Consider the following 21967-nt stretch of genomic DNA (forward strand, 5'->3'; position numbering starts at 1 on the left):
TCAACAATGTTTCTTCTTCCTTCTCCTCTACAAAGTTAGACATTTCTCCTTTTCCTTTGTAATTAGGCAATTTTGTGTAGCACTCGGAGGCATAATGACCAAACTTATGGCATTTGTAGCACTCTAACTTGGACTTTTCATAAATTCTACCTCTTCCTTGTTGTTGGTGAGGATTGCCTTTAAAGTTCCTGATGGAATCTCTATTTCCTCGACCTCTGTATCCTCTACCTCTACCCCTACCCCTTCCTCTGAAGTTATTGAAATGGGTATTGGTAGAAGCCTTCAATGCTTGTTCATCCGTTGTTGAACTTCTGTACATCTTTTGTTCATGAACCAATAATGAACTTTGAAGTTCATCAAGGGAGAGTTCATCAATGTCATTGGACTCTTCAATTGAACACACCATAATTGAACACACCACATAGTCAAATTTTGGTGTGAGTGACCGTAGAATTTTTTCAACAATGAGGGTGTCTCCCATATTTTCTCCATGAATTCGCATGCTGTTTGCAATTCCCATGACCCTTGAACAATAATTAGTAACTGACTCACTTTCCTTCATTTGCAAAGTTTCAAAGTCCCTTCTCAAGGCTTGAAGTTGAGCACGTTTGACTCTAGAGGAACCTTGATATTTCATCTTCATTGAATCCCAAATATCCTTGGAAGTATCTTTGCAAAGAATGGTTTCCAGGATAGAGCGATCAATTGCTTGAAATAAGAAATTTTTGGCTCTCAAGTCTTTCAACTTCATTGCATCATGCTCTCTGTTTTGTGCAAGAGTAAGTTCCTTGCCTTCTTCTGGTGTTGCAACACCATCTTCAACCACTTGCCAATACTCCTTGGACCTTAAGAGATTTTCCATCAACATGCTCCAGTGCTCAGAGTGACCATCAAAACGTGGAATATCTGGTTGCACAAAATTATCAGTAGCCATTGTCTCAACTTACTGTAATTCTGTTTGTGCTACTGGAAAAAAAATTGTTTCAGAAAAAAAAAATCTGCAATTCTGTTTCTGCACTGGAAATAAAATATGCCTCTAAAAATTTTGCAGTTCTGTTTCTGCAGTGGTTTGGAGGCAATATAACACTATGGTGGAATGTGGAAAAATTTTCTTCTCTGTCACGGGCTACTGTGGCTGCACTCATTGTTTATATGTTTTTTTATTTTCTGGCTCTTGATACCAATGTTAGGAAGAGTAAATTGTAAACTGATGTATCTTATGCATTAGATGACAACCTTAAAATAGGCAAAGTAAAGAGGTTACAATCAGTTTCACAAACTACATACACAACTTCCTCTAAAGTGGAGGTAACTTGCTAAACTACTCATAAACTACTAACACAACACATAAACTGAGTATAATAAAATATCTAACATCTAAGACCTCTATTTTATTACCCTATACTTCTCCAACCTATAAATCACATATACGGATATGTCAGTCGGATACGATACGTTTCTGATACGTCGACACATATTTTTTCTAAAATATAGGATATGATACATTGAAGGATACATGTATAAAATAGTAAAAAATACATAAAATATGATAAAATTACAAATGTAAATCAAAATATCAAAAGTATAAAATATAATGGAAATTGTAAATCATTATCCTCCACAATTTCAAGTACCAAAAGTAGAAAATATAATAGAATAATTCATAAAATTGATAAAACGTATCCTATCTTATCATATTTTTTGTTGAAAACGTATCAGATACGTATCTTCATCTTTATTTTATTTATTTTAATTTTTAATTTTTAGATACTCTAGGGATACATATCCTTCACGAATCCGAGCATATCTGTGTCGAATACGTATCTAACAGAGACATGTGAGGGTGTGGAACGAATTTTAGAGTCTCCAACTATCGTAGTTAAAGAGACTTCAAGTTTTTTTTTCCAAAATTCCCTTATCAAACTCGGCTAGACCAAAACTTGTTCTTCAAACAAACTAACTCGATGTCTTATTACTAACTCTGTGGTGCAGGGTCTCTCATCAACTCGATGTCCCTTCAACTTCATGAAGTCGAAGTAGTATTCTACCTTTATTCTTAGCTTACTAACATCGTATATGCTTGAGGTTGTCATTTCAAAGATTAAAGGGTAAATCTTTTTTCTTTGAGAATAAGAGAAATTCTATAAATTTGAGTAGATTCAGGTAAGGCTTAGGGTGAAGGATTTTAAAATATTAAACCGGGATTGAGAGACATTCAATGGGATTGGTAATGACAAGTCAATAAAAAAGATAAATAAAATAAATATTTACTTTACATAAGCATTTATAGCACAGAATATCAAGCATTAAAGTTTATCCACATAAATGTAAATACATAAGCAAGAATTGGACAAGTCCACGTGAAAATTATAATGCATATTCAATCAATTCATTCGACAATTGCAATCAAACAATGTATTAGACAACAATAAATCATGAAAGATTATAATAGCACTAGACGAGTCCACTTAAAAAGACATTTACCATATGTTGTGAATATATAATAGTGGGTGCGATTAAGGATTGCAATGGGTTCCGGTAATGACATCCTCTATTCTTGCTTTTTCTATCAGTTTTGTTTTTAGTATAGTAAATATTGAAGAATCCAACTTACATGTACTCAACATTTTTCTTACAACATAGACCAAGATTAGTGGACCTTATAGATATCTAAATTTATTTTAATTGCTGATAAATTTGTTATTCTTGTATCAACTTAAAATTGAGCACATAAGCGAACACTAAACGTAATATTAGGTCTGGACGAAATGTGATATAGAATAGTTCCTATCATACATCTATGTACTTTTTGGTCTACCTTTTTTCTTCGTCATCCTTGTTTAGAAAAGACGTGTTTAGAAGCTCATATGTGTATTTTGTGCGATGGATGTACACCTTATAAATATGATGTTCTCTCATCATGCTCATTTTGACTTCTTTTTGCGTCAACTTATAAAATTCTTGACATATATAGTTATCAGTTGCACCAAAAATAATATCATTCATATATATTTGTACAACTATGAAATTTTCATTATATGGTTTTCTAAACAAGGATATGTCAATATTTCCTCTCTCAGTCCATTCATCATAAGAAATGACTTGGACCTCTCATACCAAGCTCTAAGTACTTGTTTGAAGTTGTTTAAAGCTTTTGTTAAGCTTATGTGAACTAGATAAGTATCATCTTAAAATCTAAGGATTGTGGGACATATACTTATTCATCTATTAATCTATTCAAGAATCTAATTTTCTCATCCTTTTGTTAAAGCATAATATTATTTGTGCAACAAAAGATGATAAAGTAGCAATTGCTTCTAATCTTTATATTGGAGCAAAGGTTTCAGGAAAGTTGACAGATTTTTCCTGAGAATAGCCATAAGCAACCAATCTAGCTTTATTTATTTACACATTACCTTCCACGTCAATTTTGTTCTTGAAAATCCAATTGGTTCCAATAAATGGCTTGTCTTTGGGTAGGGCACGAGTGTCCAAACATCACTCCTCTAGAACTGATTCAGTTCTTGTTGCATCCATTCAATCCAACCTTCATCAAGTAGAGAAAAATTTGAATTCTTTTGTTCTATCATTATTGTTCCTAATGATGAGTGCTTGAGGATGATAGCTTTTGAAGTTCCTTGATCTTTGTTGATTTTGTTGTTCTTGAGTTGGATATTCTTGTTAAACATCCACATATTCTGCAAGCTTGTTCTTGTTTTGTTCTTCTAAGATGTTAAGATTCAAATGTGAAAAGTTTCATCTAATTATGATAACCTATTATGACATTGTTTGTCATCAAATCTTAAATTGAATAGATCCATCTACAACCAAAATTCTAAAATTATAAACTCTAAATCCTTTAGAAGTATCAGAATGTGCTAATATAATTCTACTCAAATTTTCATCAAATTCACAAGTCGCTCCTTAGCATTTAAGATATAGCATTTTCAACCAAGAGAATGAAATATGAAATGTTGGGTATGCATTCTTTCCATAATTCATAGGGATTTTTCTTCATAATAGGTCTAATGTATATTCTATTCTGAATGTTGGAGGCTCTATCAATATATTTAATCTAGAAGTGCTTAAGAATGGAGTTATCGTTGAGCAACATTCAAACCATTTCTTGAAGAGATTTATTCTTCCTCTCAAACACACTATTTTGTTATGGTGGTCTACGGATTGAGTACTTAAGGACAATTCCATTGTCCTCATAGAACTTCATGAGTATCTCATTTTGAAACTTTCCTTCATGGTTACTCCTAATTGAAGTTATACACAATCCTTTTTTTATTATTACACTTGTCTATAATACATAAAGAGGTTAAAGTATCTTCTGGTGTAAGGAGATAACTTTTCTCCTTATACCGGATAGACAATGATACATAGTTACTTTTTATCTATTTTAAAAATAAATAATAAAATAAAAAGTAAAATAACACAAATGTATATTATTGAGTGGGTGTGAAGATATAACTTTTCTCCACAAAGTAGGATATACTTTATTCTCATACATAAAAGACCTTGAAAAGCTCATTGTTGTAAGATAGGAACAAAACCTATGTCCATCTAATGTACTCGTCTACATTGATTACAATATATTTCTTTTCACTAACGGATATAGTCCTTGTTGGACCAACAACATCAACGTGCAACCACTCTAGTGCTCATGAGAGAATAACAACATTCTTTGATTCATAAGTTCCTTAAACTTGTTTTTCCTTTTGAGATGCATCACAAAGACGTGCAAGATATAAACCAATATAAATAAAGCTTTTATGCTAAATAATTGGTTTTTCTGCCGTTAGTGTATGATTTTCATAACTACTTATTTCTCTATCAACCTATATTGTTCTAGTCTACTTCATTCTTGAGAATGAGTCCTCTTATATAGACAATCTTTAACATCTTCATAAATGCTCCAATCGTCTTCAAAACATATTCGTTTTGAATTAACATTTAATGCAATGAGTTCCATTGAGTGTGGTACTTAGAATAATATAATGCAAGAATCTATCATGTCTTAAACCTTATTCAGATGGTCAATAAATATGTTGGACCCTTTGTATCTAAGTATTTCTTTTTAATGTATCTGAGTCTTTCTCTTTGATAATTACTTTGGATTTCAAGAATTATCTTCTTGTATTGTTCAAAGAAATTTCTGATTGTTGTGTTCTATGAGCATATTGGACTTCATCGTCTACAAAGAGGTAAAAACTAACATTTGTATTTCCCAGAGTATTAAGTTTCTATTGCATATAAACATGACATTTAATATAGAAATAATAATTGAAACGACAACCATTCACATTAAATGTGTATAGAAATTACTTGAGTTAAGGTGAAATGATTGGGTGGGTAAACATTATGTACAATTGATTTAAAACGAGACAAATAAAATCATTAGATGTGTTGATCATTGAACGTGATTGTTACTTAGATGCATGTGAGTTTGAACACATTTGATCTTATGCACACACGTCATTGGATGCCATTGTCACCCTGTGTGATTACTGGTTGAACGAGCTTAGTCACAAGATGTGTTTGACTTAAATTCTAGAAATGACTACTCCATATGTAGCTTTGGAATTGATTAAAAAAAATTATTCTTTGTTTATCTCTGATATACAAGAATGTCTTAAGCATGGACAAACACAAACATATTTTTGCTTCCTAAATTTAGTTATTTGTTATTCATTAAAACATCACTAAAAAGGGAAGAGAGTAGTAAGTTGGTTCTAAAAAAGATATTTAACTTCAAAACAAAAACCACTACAGTTCCAATACCATCAAATAAATCTTTTTTTGTCAATTGCACACGTCGAATATTGTTTATCATCTTCTACCTCGGCCTATAGTGCCGACGACACACACATTAAACAGGCACGATTCATTAAATCATTCTTCAAGTATTGTTGCTCTGTTGTCGCTATCATGGAGTTGTTCTCTCAATGAAAACAAGTTGTTATAGTCGTTATTTTATTGTCGATAGTTGTTTGATAAGTCAAGGATATTTGCCACAAGGAGTAATCCTTGATAAGAATGAGGCTTAAGCGCCACACCTAGATATGATAAGCCTTGAACGCCACAATACAAGTCTTGATAAGTTCTTTGGGGTCTTAGCACGACCAAGAAAGTTTAGGACTCTATGCTCAACTAAAAATAATCAATTCTAAATAATCTCTAAGTTATTGCATTCATCAAACACACACATACATACTGTGGTTGGCTAACCATACTTGGTCTCCATGAAAAAAGAAAATAAATTAAAACATTAATGACCTAATTGATGGCTGGTTATATAGGATTCCTTCCATCCATGAATAACACAATTACGTTGCTTAAGACTTCATCCTCACAGTTAGAATCCTAGGAGAAATTCCTCACATGTTACTTGCCTAATTTAAGACATTAAAGAAGGAAAATAATGTAGAGTAGGATAGGATTCTTTTTCAAGCTTCAATTCCCACGTGTCCTTGCTTGGTCTTCACAATCTCGTTGGCTTCAATAAGAGGCAGAAGGCTTTGGATTCCTTCTCCTAGTAATTCCCATGGCCATGTTGTACAAGCCCTTAAGTACATGGTTAAAGCATGAAATTACCCACCATAAAGCTCCAATGACCAACATTGGATACCAAACTTGAGTAATTTCCCACGGCTATAATGTGTAGCATAAGTGCCAACGGCTAACCTAAGGAATAGCTCACATTGATGAGTCCTTCATGTTCTAATTTGGCCCTGTGGCTTAAATAAGGAATGATGAGCTCCCAATGGCCTCAACACAATTTAAACACACTTAACATACCCATTATTACACGACAACCAACATTCCCTCCACCATTCAATGGGGGCAGTTACACTTTGATAACACATTTGTCTAACATTACACGACATTTTTATTGAATTTAAATTAATAAAAATATGCTAAAAATACTTAAAATTCACGTGAGAAATGGGGTATCATGGTCCCACTCACTTATTGAATTCAAATGGAAAATTAATGGCCCAACATGGTCCACGCCAAGCTGGCCACCAAGTCATGCCCAATGGGCCAAATGGTGCCATGCCACACCCAACTAGCCAGTGTGGCACACCCAACGCCTAGCCTGGCGCACATGTGCCTCAGTCAGAATGGCTCTGCATCTAGCGTCTATGCTCCATGCACCCAACGCCTGTTAGTGCTCATGTGCCTCACTCATGATGGTCATGTGCCAATTCCTATGTCTCATGCGCCTAGTGCCTTAGTCAGACTTGTCTAATGCCCAACGCCTGTGATGCACACGCCTAGTGCCTGGTGTACATGTTTAGGTTAGTTGTCTCAGCACCTGGCCAGGTTCCTTCACCTCGGCTAACTCCTTGATCCCCTTGGAATATTAAATTAGGCCTTTCATAAATTAGTTTTGAACTAATATTCACTAGGAACTTGATTGAATTGCCCAAGTAAATGATATGTCCTCCAAGATAATGGGTTACCCTTCCTTGGTTTACATCACGTTAACTAGTAACATGACCAGACATATTGTTTACATGTTAGAAAATTTGACATGACACTCGATGACGATGTTGTTTAAGTTTTGTTTTTCCATTTTATTTAATCAAAATGATGTTGTTGTGGTTTTTTTTAAATAAACCTTTACTAAAATTACATCGTTTTGGTTGTTTATTTTTTAAATTAAAACCAAAATGACGTCATTTTCATCTTCTTCCACCTTAACCAATTTTCCCTACCGTTGTTACCATGAATCCCTAACCTTTTTCTTCTATATAGTACAAAATTTCCATGCACATTGATGATGAAAACATATGGTGATGTGAGCACATATAGCATCCCTGATCTGAGCACACATTGTAGCTCCAGTGTGGCTAATAGGTTGTAGTGTAGAAGATTTTCTCCTCCAATCTACCACTCTAATAGAATTATTGTTATATACACATCAAAAACTCTGAAGAACCAAAAAGACAGTTTTATGGTTGTCCATAATTCAAGATTATAACAGTTCATTTCCATTTTTTAGTAATCATTGTTTTTTTGACATTTTGATTGTTTTGTATGAGAGAAATATATATGGATCCAAAATTTAGAAAGAATTCAAGCAGTAAATGAAGAACATGTGATGGACAATGCGGTAGATATGGATGAGTTGCAAGCTAATATGAAATAAATTCAAATTATGATGAAAGAACATATCAAATAAGCTATTGTGTTTTGTGTTGTACTTGTTGTTAGAGATGGCAAAACGGGTCCCCAACCCATTTATTCCGCGCCCGCAAATGCCCACAAAAATTTAAGCGGGCACGGGCATGCCCGCATTGGTTAACGGAAAAAATTCAATGCCCTGTCCGTTTTAAAACGAGCTAGCGGGTGGCACGCGGGCATTGTCGAATAATTAAAAATAAATAAATAATTCATATAATAAATAAAATAAAATTAAATAAAGTAGTTAAAGATAAAAAATTAACAAATTTTTTGATATTTTATATGAAATTTAACAAATCACATTAGATTACAATATTTTTAGGGATTAAAAATCACATTACATCATAACTTATTTAAAATTTTCTTACTTTTTCCTTAAATTATGTTTATGGACCGCCCGCGGGCTGCCCACATGCCCAACGGAAATGCCCGCAAACTTGGCGGGCAAAACGGGCCAGGCGAAACTGGCAAATAGGCAAATTTTGTATGCCCTGCCCGCAAAAAAATGCGGGCTATGCGGGCGCGCCCACGAGCAATGTCTGTTTTGCCATCTCTACTTATTGTTATTGTTATATGTATTTCTATTTCGAATTAGATAGTGTTTAAGATGGTGTTGTTTAAGGATAATTAGGGTAAGTCATGTGTATGTATTAGATATTGATTATGAATGAAATGAAATTATGTTATTGATGTATATGGGTAGTTTTGGTATAATGTATACATAACAAATACAAAATAACTTTTGGCATAATGTTACTAGGGAAATGGAAAATAAGTTTTGGCATAATGTATATAGAGAAAATTGGAAGACATCATAATATTATAGACTAAATTGTATTCATTATAATTTGTGTTATTAAAACCGTATCGGTTATCAAACCAGTTAGGGTATTGGTATAGTGGTACAATGGTTCAACCGGTGGTTCAGTAATTAAACTGCATGCCGGTTACGGACATACCTGCTTATATTTATATATATATAAACCTATAACAAATTTTTTTTGAAATAGGTAGATACTCAACTTTATAATTCATATTCATAATCTAATTCAAATTCACATAAACAAACAACTTTAACTCTTTAACAAATTCAAAGTCTAAATTACAAAACATATATCAATCCAAAAGTATCACTTAACAACCGTAAAATATAAATAAATGACACAAGTTCACAACTCACTCTACAAAAAAAATTAAATTTAGAGTTTTAACATTTAACACCAAGGAGTCAAAGTTGTCTCATATCGAGATTATATTTTTGCACCAAATCCTATCTTCAGACAGTACTCCAAGATTACACAAATGTCACTGAGATTACACACGAATGTTAGGAACCAAAAGGTGTAATCTAAGTATGCCTTGGAAGCATGTGCCTTGAAGTGTTGAAGAAGGGTTGGAAAGATTGGTCACCTTGTAATGGGTTTTTAAGTTTTTTTTTAAAAAAATATGTGTATAAACCGACCGGTTTAGTCAAATACCGTCCGGTTCACCGATTTTGATCAATTTTGACCGGTTTTGATACTTGGCCGGTTCAACATCTGTAACGTACCGATTAGGGGTCCGGTTTGCCAGTTTTCTTGTTGAACCGGCGAGTATGGTGCGGTTTTTACATCATTGATTATAATAGTTCACCAAACTAAAAGACTTAAAAATAAGACATGAACCATGAAGGATCATTGAAGGATCACCAAATTACAATTGTTCATGAAAACAAATAGAGTCCAAGATAATAAAAGACTTTATCAAACTACAAGGCATCAAATGAAAGGGTTCATTTATTATTTGCATCATTTCTTGTGATTCTTGGTGGCCTCAACCTTGAAGGACGTGTTCTTGGTTGAAATGCATATTCTTGTTCTGGGATGGCAGCTGGTTCTGGTAGGGGAGCTTATTCTGGTATGGCGCGTGGCTATGAGTTGTCATCTTCAACTACATGTTCTTCAACTACATGTTGTTCAGCTATATGTTCTTCATCTACATGTTGTTCAGCTATATGTTCTTCAGCTACATGTTCTTCAGGCAAACTAATCATTTCAACATCAGTAACTGGATGAGGTTTGTAAATGCAATCCTCGTCAGAGGAGGGGTCACTGACAAATACAGTGTGCTTAACATACATTATTGGATATTTGTGATATATGTGCATTCCATAATCACCACTTTCATATTCATAGGTGACAACCTTTCAATCCCTTCATATACTTATACTTAACATTGTCATCACTATCTCTTGTAAAATAATCACCCATGGTGATAAACAAGAACAACGTATTTAGATATATGCTTGGAATAAAGTATATTTAATATTATGTAAAGTATGCATATTTAATGATACAACACAGGTAGACCATAATGCACAATATTAAACACTCTATAAACTGACTAAACACAGCGGCAAAAAAAAATTAAAAAATAAAAATAAATATTGGGGACCATAATAAACAACAAACTAGATTAAGGATCCATGCATGCAAAGGAACACAAACAGATACAATACAAAGGGAATGCTAAAAGAATATTTGAGACCACATACATGTAAATGAACAACAACACAAATATTTTTCTTATTGTTTTGTAATTATGGGAATACGAACAAAGACGAAGGATACACAATATAGACAATAAAGACAAAAAGATATTTCTTTGGAGGGTAAGATGAACAAAGAGAAAGAAGGATAAAGATAGTTAGGTTTTAATAAGGTATAGATGAAAAAAGAATGGTTTTTACTATGCTGGTATAAGTTGGAAGAAGATCAACAAAATAACATCGTTTTGGGTGAAAAAACAATCAAAACAACATCATTTTAATAAAGATTTTATTTAAAAAAATAAACTAAAATGACATCATTTTGTTTAAATAAAATGACAAAAAATATTAATTTAAATAACATCATCGAGTGACTTGTCAAACTTATCAGCATAGACATAATATGTGTAGTCATGTCATTTATTAACACTACACGTAGTCAAGTCTATTAATGTTAACAGATGAGAAGGAACAGAAAAACTAACGTGGTTCTACGTTGAAAACCTTAAGAACTTAAATTGTATTTTGAAATTATTAAGAATTAGATTAGTAAGGTAAAAAATCATGAAAGTCTAAAATGAATATATATTCAATCATAAAATAATTCGTGACTTTATCGGTCTAAAATAGTTATAGGAGTCATTCATCTAATCATCTATTTGTCAACTAGTGAGTGACTCTCGCATTTATTGGATTCAACTTCAAGGATATTGATTTTTTTAGATTAAAAAAAATTGACAAGTTCAACGGTAACCTGTTGGAAAAATTAAGAAGGAAACCACTGGGCAAATTATTTGTCTAAATTTGGTTATTAGATTATGCCTTTCACACTCTTTTTCACATGCTTTAACTTCTTTTTCGCCGGTGACATATATCTTTCACCAACATATTCAAATTGAGAAGAATATACGGGTCTTATTCTAGTGAGAATTTTCTTCATGAATAAGACTTAAATTTTAATGGAGAAATCAAACATCAATCACTTCAACCATTAGTCTATTTTCCCGTTCCTATTATATTCAAAAAAAACTACATCTACATGGAAAAGTGATTTCAATAGAAAAATGGGACAAACAATCTATCACTCACACTTCAATAACCTTCATATATCATATATGATATGTATCTAATGTCGATACTATTTGATACTTCATTGATATATACTCATAGCATGTCGAAATTATTTTAAAAAATAAATAACTTATAAAGCCGATACTTCCAAATTACTCCTAAAATATTTTTCTAATACTTCATAGACACCCAAACTACCATGTCATAACATTTTAAGAGAGAAAAATATTGTACAATTAATTAAGTACAAGAGATAAAGATGATATTCAATGTACTAAATGGACTTGTAGTGATAGAAAATGAAACATGTGTATTACATAGAAAATGAACAAAACATGTGTATTACATAGAAAATGAATAGGAAATGGATATGCATAAGGCTGGACATCGATTATATGAGATTGATAATGTTCTTACTTGTCGGTATTAAGTAAAGATTTCTTATAATAATATGAATATCATTTTGTATTTAGTAATGTCCAAGAAATATGTTTTTTGTTTGGAATTTATAACAATAATTATATGTTTATTATATTATATGAATTGTATATGCATATTTTATGTGTATCTCAAATACTTTATATCATATAAAAATATGTGTATTAACATAATGGAAAGGTATGGTATCTGATATACATATTAGTATCCATGCTTCGTAACAAAACAATAATAAAACTAATATCAACATAACCTGCAAAGATCCATTACTAGAGAAAATAAATTACAACTTTATTTATATAATTTTAGTCTTTCATAAATAGCCTTGATAATTGATAGTGCTAGTTTTTTCTCTTTATTCCCTCTATAGAGATTAGATACGCCTGCAGAGGGTTACACCATCCCCAATAGAAACAATTGTTGATTCTATGCGAGTATCATTTGCAATATAGGTATTGAATTCAATTACATATTTTCTACTGTGCCTCACTGAATCTTCCATTTCATCGTCCTCAGCCATAGCCACTGAGCCAAACCATAAGGTGTTGTCGTAGGCAATTGTTCCACCCTTCTTCACTAATTTCAACACCATCTCGTGATATTTTATGTAACTTTCCTTGTCAGCGTCCACAAATACATAATCAAATGATTCTTCGTGTTTTTCCTGTAATTTATCAGTTTTTGTTTATTTTTTCCTTTTCAATTTCTAATATTAATAAAGACAATAAGGTTATTAAAGATTTAGAAAAAATATTAAGAATATCCAGAATCTTCAAGAGAGTTTAACATTATATAAGGAAAATATAAGAATGTTTTTATAATGTCACCCACATTATCCATCATGGACATAATTAAGGAGATTAATGATTTAAGTTTAAAAAAAATATTTGTTAGTACATTGATATTCACTAAAAAAACATAATTAGGCTCACGGCTAATTGTTAATGTTAATTTAATATTAACAGGTTGAATTTGGGCAAAGGCAACCCACAAGATAATACTAAAATATTAATTTATATTTTTATGATTTTTTCGTCTTAATTGAATGAAATTTTTTAATTGGTTTGAGATACAAAGTGATATATAAATATGGACATGAGATTCGTAGCTAGTAGTGTTTATAAAGTGGCCAGAACCACATATTTCAATTGCCGATTATTATTTTTCGTGGAAAATAAGCACTTCACCGAAAGATAAATAATAAGTATCCTTAAAAAAGTTACATAATAGAATGATATATGATACGTCGTTTCAGAATGGCATCACAAGGGCATGTAGCTTAGATGGTCAGTACTCACTTAGCATGCGCAATAGTTAGGGAATTGATACCTTACATCTCCACTAACCACTATGCATATTTTTCTTTTGTCATTTTAATTTACAATAATTTCATGCAAGTTTATATACTTAGGTTTTGATTATCTACTATTATTTTAGTGTACTTGAAGTTATAATTATACAAATGTGTTTATCTAGCATTATTTAATAGTAAATTGTGACATAATGACAACTTCTATCATTTTTAATTAATTTATCTTCTCTTTTACTTTCTATATAATTACATAAAGGTGTTAACTTTTGTTGTGCCATTTGCTTGGGAGTGATGTTGGGTTAAGGTAAAGTCAAAAGTAAGTTTGGAATTTGAATTTATGACTTTGATAGTAGTAAAGTTTGTTTATAGTTGTCTTCATCCTAATCAATTGCCTATTTCAAAGAATAAATGAGATTATTTATATACACATGTAACTCAAGGAGAAAGTAATGTCTTTACTAAGAAATATCATATATGTTATATGCTTACATTTTTCATTTCTAGTTTATAAATTAAATATTTTTTAGTAAGACTATTTTACCTTTTGGTCCGATCAAAAAAAATGTAATATCTATGAACTATCAATAAAAAATTATATACAATTAGTATATTATTCAGTGTTCATTTACTTTTTCGGTATTATCAAGTGTATCCCTCACCTTTGAGTAAGGAACTAATCTCTTTCCGAGTGTTTGACTATCTTTTCGAATAAGTGTCGTTCACACGAATCGAACTCTTGACATTTTGGTCAACCTAAAATCTAATGTGACCTTACGTAGTTACACTACTAGACCAACACTTTGTTGGTATTGCTCATTTTATTTATACTTAAAGAGTAAATAATAACTAAATATGAATTACAAATAATACTCTAAAATCTTACACTTTAATGCATTCAATGTTTAAAATACCTGAGTTAAAGTGGGTTTTGTTCAACTAAAAGAAATTAGCTCATTTGGTTATAATGTTTACATGTAATAATTAATTATGATAGTATTCTAATATTTACTCGTACTTGTAAAGGTGGGGATGCAGTGTCACATTAGAAAATGTACAAAATGTACTTAAAACAAAGGGGGAAATAATTATCTTCAATACTATAGACGTAAATTATTATTTTTGTATATGTAAGTATCATAATCTAAAGGATAAAAATATGGTACTATTCTATTTTTTTTTGTTATTATTATGTATTTACCGATATTATGTAATTCAAACAAAAGTTGAGCATCAAATTCAAGTTTATAAAAGAAACTTACGTCAATGAGATCATTGAGGACTAATAATGCATCGCCCTGCATAAAGTTAACTTTATGCTCCACTCCTGCCTTCTGAATGAAGGGCAATCCAGTTTCGTATGCTTCTCTATCCATGTCAATACCTATTACCTGCGACACACAACAAATCCTTTTGGAACTTCATTGGTTCTTATTTTTCTATTCCTTTTTCAATCAAGATAAGTTTCTAATTAAATGATCTTTGAATTTTTATATGGAACTCACTAAATATGCGAGTTTACCCTTATTCAGAGGATCGTATCAAATCTTAATAATATTGTTAAAAGAATGAATGTTTGTTAAAGCACATCAAGTAAGTTTATCCATCGTTTTAAATTGTGGACCGCATCATATGTTGCGACATTAATATTGTGGTTGAGATGATCACCACAACTGTATCACATTATAATTATGGTTACATTTGGCCACAACCTAACCATATTAGACCACTTTTAGGCCACATTAGACTGTTTCCAACATCAAATTGAAAAATATATTTTTAATCAAACAAAACTCACACTGCAAGGCTGCAATAACTGCAACTATGATCGCGATTGCAATTTAAAACACTAACTAATATTTTTTAAAATTTTGATTGTAATTATGATTAACTATATTGCATTTAAAGTAATTGTGGTTGCTAGCCACATAAACCAATGAACAAGATCCTCTCCATTAATGAAGAGTTTTAGTGACAAAAGTGTAATTGTATTATAATTAAAAGGATAAATGTGTCACTAAAAATTGCATTTTTCTTTATTTTTTGAACCAATTACCTCTCCATGATCCTAAGTGTAAACTAACAATGCTCTATAAAGAAAAAGGTGAAAGTAGGGATGCTAAGCAGTGAGAAAAAAGAAAGAGAAATTAAGAGGAAAAGATGGGAAAGTGATATAACCTTGCCCTCAGGAGGCAGAGCAAGAGCTGTAGCAAGAAGAGAATAACCAGTGAAGACTCCAATTTCAAGTGTTTTCTTGGCGTTCATGATTTTTAGAAGAATACTTATGAACTGAGCTTCGTCCACTGGCACATTCATTAGACTTTTCCTGCCAACACATATATACATATATCAATCAACCCTTTAATTAAGAAATATATACTTTCGGACGGATTAATAAATCATTACTCTCCTATTATTGATGAATAAATAGCTTTGAATTAATTTAACACTTGCACATGTGATCACTAATTCTTCCACATCATATGGCATCTCCCATTTCCCACATCTACTAATGTTTCACGTACATAATTATACATGTCAATTATAATTAATTGATAAAGCATAAGGAATCGTATCTCCTTACTCTATGCCTGAGAATCAGGATCCTCTCCCAGAGAGGAAGTTTTGGGCTTTATTTATAGTTTTGAGGCTAAAAGTGTAATTTAAATATATATAAAATGATAAATGTTAGTAGATTTTGCTTTTCATTTGATTTTTTTTATTACTTCATTCTCTACTACTGAAAATGATTCTCACTCTATGGCTACATGATTAATTATTTTTGGGATGTTTGACTGGTTTTCCCATGTCTCTCATGAATCGAAACTTTGACCTATGACTTAAGTTAATACTTATGGATCTGGTGAGAATCACTAAACAAGTATATTGTTGATGGTAAAACTGAATATTGGAGTGTGTATTTGTAACAATATGGAAATACTTACACTCTATCGTACTTTTGCCCAGTTGCCTCTCTGAGCTGCTTCAATTGCTCGTGCTCTTTTGGAAGGGAACTCGTATCATGGATGTACTGTGGAAAAAATATGTGCACTGAAAATGAATATCTCTATTTGTAAGAAAATCTATGGCAACTTAATTAAATAAGGATGACCAACAGAGCTGTGTTATATAAAGCAAAAAGGCAAGCAAGTAATTGAATTTTATAACTCAAATGAACAAGGGTGGCTCACTGCATGATCTCCCACCTAGTGACATTTGGGAAAGGGAGATTTACGTAGCCTCAAAATGAAGATATTATCTCTAAGAGTTGAACTTGTTACTAGTGTATCAAATTGCGGACCGCATCACGCGATGGGCCGCAATATTGCGGTTGCGGTGAGCGCCGCAACCGCATCACGTGATCCCGATTCACAGTGATGCGACCGCAACAGGCGCGATGCAACCGCATCAGACCGCATTTGGACCGTGTCGGGTCGCAACGGAACCGCATCAGACCGATGTCAAAAATATGTTTTTTCTCACAAAATAATTCACACCGCAATGGCCGCAATCCGCATCACAACGGTCGCAATGACCGTAATCGCAATAACCGCAACCACAATTTAAAACACTGCTAGTCATCTCCATCAGTTCATAAGGCAATCAACCTAACTATTGCGCCAAATGATAAATACACATGAGAAGATGCACATTTTGTTTGAACAGAAAGGCCAACCTCACTCTCCCAGAAGAAATTGAGGATTGTAATACATACATGAAATTATATACATACATGAACTAATTGGCTTAATTTAATGACCTTAAGAAGTACTGGACTTTTGAGGATATTCTTGTGTGTTGATCCCTCCTCCATGGTTGAAGTATAGTGCAAAACTTCAGAGTCAGTAGATGAGTTTTCTGTTCACTAAACTGGCTTTATAAGGATGAGAATGTGTTATTAGTGATGTGTCGTTGTCTGTCTCAAGCCAATCATATATTAACATATGGATAAAATTAAAATTTTAAAAACAAAAAATAATAAAATGGAATACTCTAATTAGCTTAAGATATAAAATGAGACACCATTTAAGATAGATATCTATTCGGCTTTATAATACTCAAAAAGTGCATGAGATGTTGAAATTTGTGGATTCCCAATAAACGTTTCTGTTCCATACTAAGTTCACTTAAATGAAGATAATATCATATTCTCTATCTTGAACCAATCAGATTTTAATAAATAATATAAAATGCTATTTTTTTTTTAAATTTATCTTTTAATTTAGAGTTGGGATATCTAATGATTTAGATTTACTTACTTAAATTATTAGATTTCTCTAGAATTAATGGTGATTATGAGGAGTAGGTTAAAAAACTTAGTCTTAAAATATGAATCTCTTATCTTTTATTTATAAAGCAATATCTAATTAGATTGGGATAACTTTGTAACAAGTGATAACTCTGCCACTTAAATGACAGTTTGGATGCAAGATATGGTTTTGGTTCTACATTTAGTTGGTCAAAATCAATTTCGAGTCAAAGCAACCAGCTTACTAATGCATTAAGTTGGATAAATTTATGGCAAGGAAAATGTCAACAATAAAAAATTAGCTCCGAAGGCCTGAACCATCATATGTTTTAATCTCTAAATTTAAAAATGTGAAAAAAATCCTGAAATACAATTCAGGTGCAAAATATTTTTCACTATTAAAAACAACTACTCACATTTGTTTGATGTATAAGACGTGGGTCTTGTCGTGTAAGATCATCATTAAATTTTCAGATAGACCAAAAAATTAAAAGTTTAATTTATGTGAATGATACTTGTTTGAAATTTTAATCATACAACTTCAAAGAAATTAATTTCTTATCAATAGATATGATGATATTTTTTGTTAAACTAAGAAAAACATTAGGCTATACATTACACCTAATATTTTTCATCCAATTTTTTACATTTTTGATGGTGCTAATGATCATTTCACATGCAAACCAGAATTTAATATCTCCTTTACACATTATTGAAATTCAAGATTATTTTCCACGTCTTACAAAGTTTAAAGTAGCACAATTTTATAACGAAAGAAAGGAACATCTTAACTTACCAAAAATTAATAATTAAACATATAGTGATTGATAAACGTGAGTTTAGATATGCAATGTCTCCCAAGTTAAGTTTATCTTTTTGGTAAGTTATTTATTTCAGATACTTTTTTAAATGTGACTTTTATTCTATTGGTTAACATATATCTTACACATAATGAAGTAAAACAGAAGAGAATATTTGGATAAAATAATATGGAATTTATGTATATTCAGAAGTAGAATTATAAGAGTCTTGTTTTTATTTTTATCAACTAAACCCTATAGGCTATAACCAGTTAACGACCAAGATCAGAATAGGTCTCAGAACTAAAAGACAATTTATAAAGAAATAAGGATTTAATATATATATATATATATATATATATATATATATATATTTTGATAATGGAAGAGTTTTGTATATTGTCAGTAAATCATTTATGATTAATTTGTTAACCAATATGGAATCTCAAACAAAAATAATACAAATCAATGGTGAGCGATGTGCTGACAGTGTAAAAAACTTTATATTGTCAATGTATATATTTTAAACTCAAGAAATAAAGTATATTCGCATGTCTAGATATAAGTTATCTTCATCATCTATTAAAATCATGACATGTTATATTTAATCATTTTTTAAAAAATATTTCTAAAAATTACAAAAAATAGTACACATGTTATAATTTTATTAGTAAGAGAAAATAACTTATCTCATAGTATAAGAATACAATTTATTCTCATTTATAATGTACATATAGATTATAAATTTAATATTTATGTATTATTAGTGTAATTTTATACATTTAGTATATTATTCATTATTCATGCATATAATATTTTTATTTAATAATAAATAATGATACATGCAAACATAAGATGATAACCAACAACATCAATTTTTGGTGTATGATTCTGATAGTTGGAAATTCCTTGATTATATACTTGGTCGATTTGTTTTTCTAGTAGATGGAGGATGTGGATTAACTCTTGTTTGGTTTCAACGTCGATGTCGGTTCTAGTTAATGGTTCTCCTTCAGAGCAATTTTCAGTGTCTAAAGGTATCAGACAGGGTGATCCTATGACACCTTTTCTTTTCCTTCTGGTGGCGGAAGGTTTTGCGGGCCTGGTGAGAAAAGCTAGATCTAGCTGACTATTTGAGGGGTACAAAGTGAGAAGATTTGGTGTGGAGATTACTGACCTTCAGTTTACGGATGTTACCATTCTGGTTTGCACTCCGAAAGAGAATAACATTTGGTGTGTGAAGAGTATCCTCATATGTTTTGAGATGGTTTCTGGGTTAAGGTCAATTTCAATAAAAGTTCTTTGATTGGCATTAATGTGGCAAATTGTCTTCTTTCTACTGCAACTACTTTTTTGTCTTGTAAAATTGGTTCTATTCCCTTTCTCTACCTTGGAATTCCAGTAGGAGCTAATCCAAGTAGATACTCGACATAGTAGAATGTTATCGAGAAAGTGGCTTCTAGATTGGCTGGTTGGAAATGCAAACATATTTCGTTTGGTGGAAGAGGGGTGCTTATTAATTCGGTGCTCATAAATATGCCTATATACATGTTATCTTTGTTCAAGGCTCCGAAAAAGGTTATCTCAAAATGGTTTATCTTCAGAGAAATTTTCTTCAGAGTAACAAGAGTGGAGCTAGAGGTATTCTGTGGGTTGCTTGGTCCGAGGTGTGTAAGCCTAAAAAGCTTGGCGGTTTGGGTGTTAAGGATATTTCTAGGTTTAATGATGCACTTCTAGGAAAAAGGAAATGGAGAAGAGTAGTAGACAGTGATGCTCTATGGGTTAGAGTGATTGATTCTAAGTATAGAGCTCAGGGTTTTTTAACACCATTCCTTCGACATCGAGGTGGTGGAGGGATTTGGTTAAAATTGGATCGCCCTTGGGTGATGGGTCTACTTATTTAGTGGCTAATATCTGGAAGGAAATTGGAGATGTATTACACACTAGATTTTGACATGATGTTTGGTTTGGTCAGCAAAAGCTTAGAGATACTTTTCCGAGATTGCATATGCTTGCTTTGGAGAAGGATGTTAAGGTGGCAGATTGTGGGGCTTGGACAAATGGGGAGTGGTCACTAGAGGAGATGCCTTTTTGATTGGGAGGAAGATCTTGTGAGAAGCCTTTATGTTCTTATTCGAAATCATTCTTGCATAGTTGGTATTGGCGATCAATGGAGATGGAATCTTGATAAATCAGGTTTCTATGTGGTGAGAACTGCTTAGGCACAATTGAATTCAGCTGCAATGGAGTCAGGTAATATCCTTCATTTATGTTGGATTAATTGTTGCACCTTCAAAAGTTTGTTGTTTAATGTGGAAAATTCTTAAAGGAAGGATAACTACTAAAACAGAGCTTCATAAGAGAAATATTATTGGGGCGGATGATTTGAAGTGCGTTCTATGTCTTATGTATGATGAATATATTGAACATCTGTTCTTATCTTATTCCTTTGTCACCAATGTGTGGACTGGTTTTTATTCTTGGCTTCATCTATAATATAGTGTGCTGAATTCAATTGTGGAAGCATTTCAAGTTCATGATTCTCTCTATAAAATTAGTAAAGAGAAATTTTTGTGGAGAATGTTGTGGTGTTCTGTTATGTGGTTCATTTGGAGTATGAGGAATGATATTCTTTTTAGAAGGGAACATGCTAGTTTTATTCATATTATGAATTTGATCCAAATTAGATCTTGGATGTGGCTCTCAAAAAATATAGGATTGTCTTCTTACACATTTGCTCAATGGTGTACCGATCTTTATACTTATATTGAACTTTATTGTAAATTGTAATCGGGTTGGCACCCCTTATACTTGTTTTTAATACATTTGCTTATAAAAAAAACCAACAACATCAATTAACCGTGGATTTGAACTTTCGTTTTTGTGGATTATGACTCGAATCTTCATGATTAAATCCATTTTCATTGGCAAACCATAAAGTCTAATCTATTTACTTTTTCTTAAATTAATAAATTAACACTTGAATAAATATATCTAAACATATATATTATACATTCGCTAACATCAAATCTGCAAAATCCAAATTATTCAAAATCAAGTAAAAATCTCAACCTAAACACACTTCATTATTGATACGTAATTCCATATTGTGCATGTAAACAAAAGTGTCAATTATAGGGCACTGTAATTTAGCTTTTGTTTTCTGGTACGCAAGCACAAATTTTCCCTTCCATTAAAAAGAGATGCTCAATTTCATACGAAAATTTCAGTAGTTTTGATGACAAGAATCTCAATTCTGTGGGTCCATGTGGGATGCTCACCACATTTTCCCCGTTGTTCATGTTGTCATTGGGGGTTGATCATCTTATATGTGTATTTGCTTTTGGTAATAACATTAATATCCTTCAGGTTTCTCA

General features: G+C 31.8%; 1 protein-coding gene across 1 annotated transcript; it reads right to left on the reverse strand.

Moving 5' to 3' along the window:
- LOC109349590 (flavonoid 3',5'-methyltransferase-like) lies at positions 12505-17417 on the reverse strand. Its single transcript, XM_019590455.1, has 5 exons — positions 17302-17417; positions 16487-16572; positions 15720-15867; positions 14804-14932; positions 12505-12896 (listed from the first exon to the last, which is right to left on the reverse strand). Exons 1-5 carry the CDS (start codon positions 17353-17355, stop codon positions 12606-12608), a joined length of 708 nt encoding a protein of 235 aa, XP_019446000.1. The 5' UTR covers positions 17356-17417; the 3' UTR covers positions 12505-12605.

This window comes from Lupinus angustifolius, chromosome LG01 (assembly GCF_001865875.1).
Source record: "Lupinus angustifolius cultivar Tanjil chromosome LG01, LupAngTanjil_v1.0, whole genome shotgun sequence".
Classification (NCBI taxonomy): Eukaryota; Viridiplantae; Streptophyta; class Magnoliopsida; order Fabales; family Fabaceae; genus Lupinus; species Lupinus angustifolius.